A 6,430-nucleotide genomic window follows, 5' to 3' on the forward strand; every position below is an offset into this window, starting at 1 on the left:
AAAAAAAAAAAAAAAAAAAATAAAGTCAGGCTTTGGTCCTAGGGACATATTACCTAGTCATGCCAAGACTGCTTTCTCTATGAAAAATAAAATCTTCAAAAAATGGTGTTCCAAAATTATATTATCTCAGATCACTTTAGAAACATGATTTTCTTCTTTTTTCTGAGACAGAGCCTCACTCTGTCACCCAGGCTGGAATGCAGTGGCGTGATCTTGGCTCACTGCAACCTCCGTGTCCTGGATTCAAGAGATCCTCCTGCCTCAGCCTCCCGAGCAGCTGGGATTACAAGTGTGCACCACCACCATGCCTGGCTAATTTTTGTATTTTTGTAGAGACAGGGTTTCACCATGTTGGCCAGGCTGGTCTCAAACTCCTGACCTCAAGTAATCCACCTGCCTTGGTCTCCCAAAATGTTGGGATTACAGGTGTGAGCCACCATCCGGCCAGAAACATCTGATTTTCTATTATATTCCTGTGCTTTCAGAAAGACAGCATATGGCTTGTTTTTGCCAAACTCCAACTGAAGTCATTGTCTATCATGTTACCCAATGTCTCCTATAACAGAATCCATGAAATAACTCCTTCATTTCAGTGCTGGAAAAAGTTATTTCTCTGAAGATATTTTATGTTTTTACTCTGCCCTCTCCCACAATAAAAAACAACAAACAGTAAATCCCAGGAGGATTTCCTCTTTTAATTACCGGGCTTCTCAAAACAAAATGTTCAACTAAATTATTCATTTCAGGTACTTCATAACATTTCTCTGTTCATGTCAACTATTTGTTCTAATATGCGAAAGTATTTATTATCTCATTTGACACTATGTTGAATGTCGAAAATCTACTTCAAATTCTTTCCTGGAAGGAAGTAGAAAAAAAAAAACCTAAAGAAAAATAAGATATGGTATTTAGGAAAATTGCTTGCAAGTCTAAGGATGGCCCAAAGAAATAGCCTAGGGACATCTCTGACTGTATCAGCTTCTTCCTAAGAAACCCGACGCACTGTGCTGCTAGATGTTACAAATGAACAGAATTGAGCTTTCTCTTTTTTGGATCTGCCATGAATTCAGGTTTTTACACTTAATGTCATCTTGGACACTTAAATACTGAATTTCCCAGGTTACCCCAAAGCTCGAGCTAAAGGAAAGGTGGAGCAGTAGCTGCACAACACTCCATCCTTCACATCCTGGGTTCAGAGAAAGCACACAAGAATTGAAAGCATTCCAGAATCCAACACAAGAACCATTCATTAATTCTTAGCTTCCGAATCAGAGGATGAGTAAAGGTATGTATGTATACCTTTCCAAGGGGTGTCAGCTACACAGTAATAAAAACATGGCCCAAATTAAACAGGCTCAGGGGCTACTTTTCGGAATCAAGACTCGCAGACAGACATTCTAACCTGTTTTATGATAGATTCAGAAGTCTTCATCAAGTTTAAAGTGTCTTTAATGTTGATGACTACCGGCATTAAAGATCCTCTTGCCTCTTTTCAATCCTTTCCAATGTAATAAACATATAAGCACAACATATAGTTCTAGGTATTATGCGACACACAAAGGTTTCTAAGGGCTTGATCTTGAGCCTTAACTTGTTATTGAAGAAGAAATGCAAATTGTAGCAGAAAAATTCCCAGAAACTCCTTAAGGATGAAAAAAGAAAATACCCTCTTAAACCTTAAGAGGATAAAAAAGCAAGGCCCTCCTCCCTTGCTGCTTTTGGAGGCTACCTTACTGTGTCATTTCACCGACCCATGCAACTGCCACAGCCTAATAAAGGCTTATCTGTCTGCAGTTACATTTTTTTGTTTAATTTGATGAAGAATTTCTAGTTTTTTTTTTAACGTTTTTTTTTTTTTTAATTTTTTTTACAGTCCCATTCTTAGACTGGACTTAATATTGGTCCTCTTTTTCAATTTCCTTAGACCAATAACCAAATCTTTTATAAACTATATTTTCATGTTTTATTGCCTGTATTTTGTTTTTATATGTATCATTAATTGTTAAAAATTAAGATGTTGAATCCCTTTGGATATTTATTAGGCTTCAAAGATCTTGATGAGGAAGTCTGAGTGACTGCCAGTTCTCTTACGCTGGTGGTAAGGCTGGGGTGCAGCACACACTGGTTTAGCACGAGCAACGATCACTAAGCACAAGAGCCACGGCCACCCCTACTTTACCTCATTCACAGACAAAACTGGAAGGTTGGTCCTGGATGGCTGTCTGGTCCTGGATGCTTTTAGTGGTCTCTTGATCTGTGGGAAGTCTTGTTTTGGAACAAATGTTTCCGTTGATATAGATGAGAAATGCCTCTTTAATATTTTATAAACCATTTAGAACCCAATAGATGTGGTTTGTGGGTCACTTTCCTGTGAGTACCAAAGGATTTCATGGTTGGAAGGTGTGCCTTTTCATCTTGGCAACGAGCAGCATTTAATGGCGAGAGCAGGCTTGTATTGGACTTTTTTTGGTTCATTTCCAGGATCTGAGACTTATTCAAACCACCAGCTGTTTTATCAGGAAGGAGCAAATCCAAGTTTTCACATACTGTCAGTGTGCTGCATGTTGTATTTTCAAATTCCTTAAGTGGTTTTAACATTAGATGACTGATTCTTCGGCACTGATGTGCTTTTGATAATATACGATGAGATCCGGCCACGGCTCTGAGGAGTGTGGCTGGCATTACCAAGTCCCAAGCTAAAAGAAAAGGAATTCAAAGTTCAAGTTTTAAAATTAACGCTTAAAACATATATAATATTTCCCTAGGTAATGGGCACATTTCTGTAAAAAAATTTGGAAAACAGATACATCCTAATTCTAGCAAAAGAACAAGGTTAAAAAAGTAAGTACAGTGTTTCTGCCACTTTGCCTTTATCAACATTTGGCCTTCTTCCTGGAAGATTACAGGATTATAAAGCTACTGACATAACAAGAACCTTAAAAAAAAATAGTGATGGGACCACTTCATTTACTTCATTAGCATATCAAGTATATAAAAATCTGTTCTGGCCAGGCACTGTAGCTCACACTTGTAATCCCAGCACACTGGGAGACTGAGGCAGGTGGATTGCTTGAGTCCAAGAGTTCCAGACCAGCTGGGGCAACATGACAAAACATCATCTCTACAAAAAATGACAAAAATTTAAAAATTAGCTGGGTGTGATGGCAGCTCATGCCTGTAGTCCCAGCTACTCACAGGCTGAGGTGGGAGGATCACTTGAGCCCAGGAGACCGAGGCTGCAGTGAGTCATGATTGCACCACTGCACTCCAGCCTTTTTTCTGCCTCAGGAAAAAAAAAAAAGAATCAGGAAAGGCTCCCAGAAAGATCTAAGCTGATTCTTGAAGGGGAAGGTGCTTTTCAGCTTGGGGCTGGGCATGGGAGTGCATGAGGCTTGTCAGATACACACATGAACATTCCAGACAAGGGTAACAGAATTTCCCCCTTATTTACAGTACGAAATGTGTGATTTTAAAGTTAGCCTATAGGAGGCCACACACAGTGGCTCATGCCTGTAATCCCAGCACTCTGGGAGGCTAAAAGGGTGGGGGGGAAATCACTTGAGGCCAGAAGTTCAAAACCAGCCTGGCCAACATGGCGAAAACCCATCTCTACCAAAAATACAAAAAAAAATTAGCCAGGCATAGTGGTGCATGCCTTTAATCCCAGCTACTCAGGTGGCTGAGATATAGAATCGCTCGAACCAGGGAGGCAGAGCTTGCAGCGAGCCAGGATCACCCCACTGCGCTCTAGCCTGGGCAACAGAATGAGACTCTGTCTCAAAAAAAAAAAAAAAAAAAAAAAANTAAGGCTGGGGTGCAGCACACACTGGTTTAGCACGAGCAACGATCACTAAGCACAAGAGCCACGGCCACCCCTACTTTACCTCATTCACAGACAAAACTGGAAGGTTGGTCCTGGATGGCTGTCTGGTCCTGGATGCTTTTAGTGGTCTCTTGATCTGTGGGAAGTCTTGTTTTGGAACAAATGTTTCCGTTGATATAGATGAGAAATGCCTCTTTAATATTTTTATAAACCATTTAGAACCCAATAGATGTGGTTTGTGGGTCACTTTCCTGTGAGTACCAAAGGATTTCATGGTTGGAAGGTGTGCCTTTTCATCTTGGCAACGAGCAGCATTTAATGGCGAGAGCAGGCTTGTATTGGACTTTTTTTGGTTCATTTCCAGGATCTGAGACTTATTCAAACCACCAGCTGTTTTATCAGGAAGGAGCAAATCCAAGTTTTCACATACTGTCAGTGTGCTGCATGTTGTATTTTCAAATTCCTTAAGTGGTTTTAACATTAGATGACTGATTCTTCGGCACTGATGTGCTTTTGATAATATACGATGAGATCCGGCCACGGCTCTGAGGAGTGTGGCTGGCATTACCAAGTCCCAAGCTAAAAGAAAAGGAATTCAAAGTTCAAGTTTTAAAATTAACGCTTAAAACATATATAATATTTCCCTAGGTAATGGGCACATTTCTGTAAAAAAATTTGGAAAACAGATACATCCTAATTCTAGCAAAAGAACAAGGTTAAAAAAGTAAGTACAGTGTTTCTGCCACTTTGCCTTTATCAACATTTGGCCTTCTTCCTGGAAGATTACAGGATTATAAAGCTACTGACATAACAAGAACCTTAAAAAAAAATAGTGATGGGACCACTTCATTTACTTCATTAGCATATCAAGTATATAAAATCTGTTCTGGCCAGGCACTGTAGCTCACACTTGTAATCCCAGCACACTGGGAGACTGAGGCAGGTGGATTGCTTGAGTCCAAGAGTTCCAGACCAGCTGGGGCAACATGACAAAACATCATCTCTACAAAAAATGACAAAATTTAAAATTAGCTGGGTGTGATGGCAGCTCATGCCTGTAGTCCCAGCTACTCACAGGCTGAGGTGGGAGGATCACTTGAGCCCAGGAGACCGAGGCTGCAGTGAGTCATGATTGCACCACTGCACTCCAGCCTTTTTTCTGCCTCAGGAAAAAAAAAAAGAATCAGGAAAGGCTCCCAGAAAGATCTAAGCTGATTCTTGAAGGGGAAGGTGCTTTTCAGCTTGGGGCTGGGCATGGGAGTGCATGAGGCTTGTCAGATACACACATGAACATTCCAGACAAGGGTAACAGAATTTCCCCTTATTTACAGTACGAAATGTGTGATTTTAAAGTTAGCCTATAGGAGGCCACACACAGTGGCTCATGCCTGTAATCCCAGCACTCTGGGAGGCTAAAAGGGTGGGGGGGAAATCACTTGAGGCCAGAAGTTCAAAACCAGCCTGGCCAACATGGCGAAAACCCATCTCTACCAAAATACAAAAAAAAATTAGCCAGGCATAGTGGTGCATGCCTTTAATCCCAGCTACTCAGGTGGCTGAGATATAGAATCGCTCGAACCAGGGAGGCAGAGCTTGCAGCGAGCCAGGATCACCCCACTGCGCTCTAGCCTGGGCAACAGAATGAGACTCTGTCTCATAAAAAAAAAAAAAAAAAGTTAGACCATAGTAATCAATAATTCTTTTTTTAAAAATAACATTTTAGGTGCTAGAGATATATGAATCAATGATCTCAGAATTCAAAGGCTAGCAGAGGAAAATGAATGAGATGCACAAATTGCTCTAGTCCAGAGAAAGGAGCATGTGAAGAGTGTGGCATTGTCACAGAGGTGACATTTGAACCGAGTCTTGAAAGGGCAGAAGGATCAGCAAGTCAAACACCTCAGGCATGGAGTCCTATTTATCTCCTATCTGAGGGGAGGTAGGAGTGAGCTGCAGAAGGTAAGGACTGAAAAAGAGCTGGTGACCAGATCACCAAAGGATCTATAAAGTCATCCCAAAGAGTTTCTACAGATGGGGAGAAAGCTGAGCTTCTAACTCAGAGAGTCACATAGTCAAATGTATGTTCCTGAAACAACTTTTTGGTGATGATGTGCAGGAGGAAACGAGAGACTCTAACATCACTCTGAGCACTTTCTACGTGCCAAGTGCTCGGCCTCACCTCATAATGATCCCATTTCACTGATTAGGAAACTGAGGTTTAAAGAGGCTAAGTGCTCACCATTAAGAAGCTACAGAGATGTAATTAACATAAAACCCAGGCTTTCCCAATTCCAAAGTCAACACTCTTACCCACTACCTTTTATTTATTTATTACCTCTCTCCAGGGTAAGGACAAAGATGATTCACGGTGATATTTAGGAGGTAGAACCTGCTGCTTTCAAAATCCCTTCAAAAGCTGGTATTCTGTGCTTCATTCTAGTCCAATTGGCTACTGCAGTTCACCTTTGATTAGTACTATTCCATGCCAGTTGAACCACTTAATTTTGAAGAACCTAACTACAAAATATTTTAGAAATGTGTCCACAGTCCTAGATTCTTTCATTATCTTTGAGGAAATTCCTTTTTTTTTTTTTTTTTTTTTTTTTT

The 6,430-nt window shown here is 40.7% G+C and overlaps 1 protein-coding gene across 3 annotated transcripts in view; it reads right to left on the reverse strand.

Moving 5' to 3' along the window:
* RMND1 (required for meiotic nuclear division 1 homolog) overlaps positions 1-6,430 on the reverse strand; it is a 53,662-nt gene that overhangs the window by 43,449 nt on the left and 3,783 nt on the right. The window contains exon 1 of one of the 3 annotated variants that reach the window (XM_017887617.1): positions 2,180-2,698. The exons of 1 other annotated variant lie outside the window; for it this stretch is intronic. In XM_017887617.1, the coding sequence (XP_017743106.1) occupies positions 2,180-2,332 (153 nt within the window). In that variant the 5' untranslated portion in view covers positions 2,333-2,698. Of the gene's footprint in view, positions 1-2,179; positions 2,699-3,884; positions 4,403-6,430 lie in introns of those variants that run through there. One more of the 3 variants, XM_017887616.1, reaches the window with a different exon arrangement.

The sequence above is a fragment of the Rhinopithecus bieti genome, unplaced genomic scaffold, assembly GCF_001698545.2.
Source record: "Rhinopithecus bieti isolate Rb0 unplaced genomic scaffold, ASM169854v2 scaffold_16097, whole genome shotgun sequence".
NCBI lineage: Eukaryota > Metazoa > Chordata > Mammalia > Primates > Cercopithecidae > Rhinopithecus > Rhinopithecus bieti.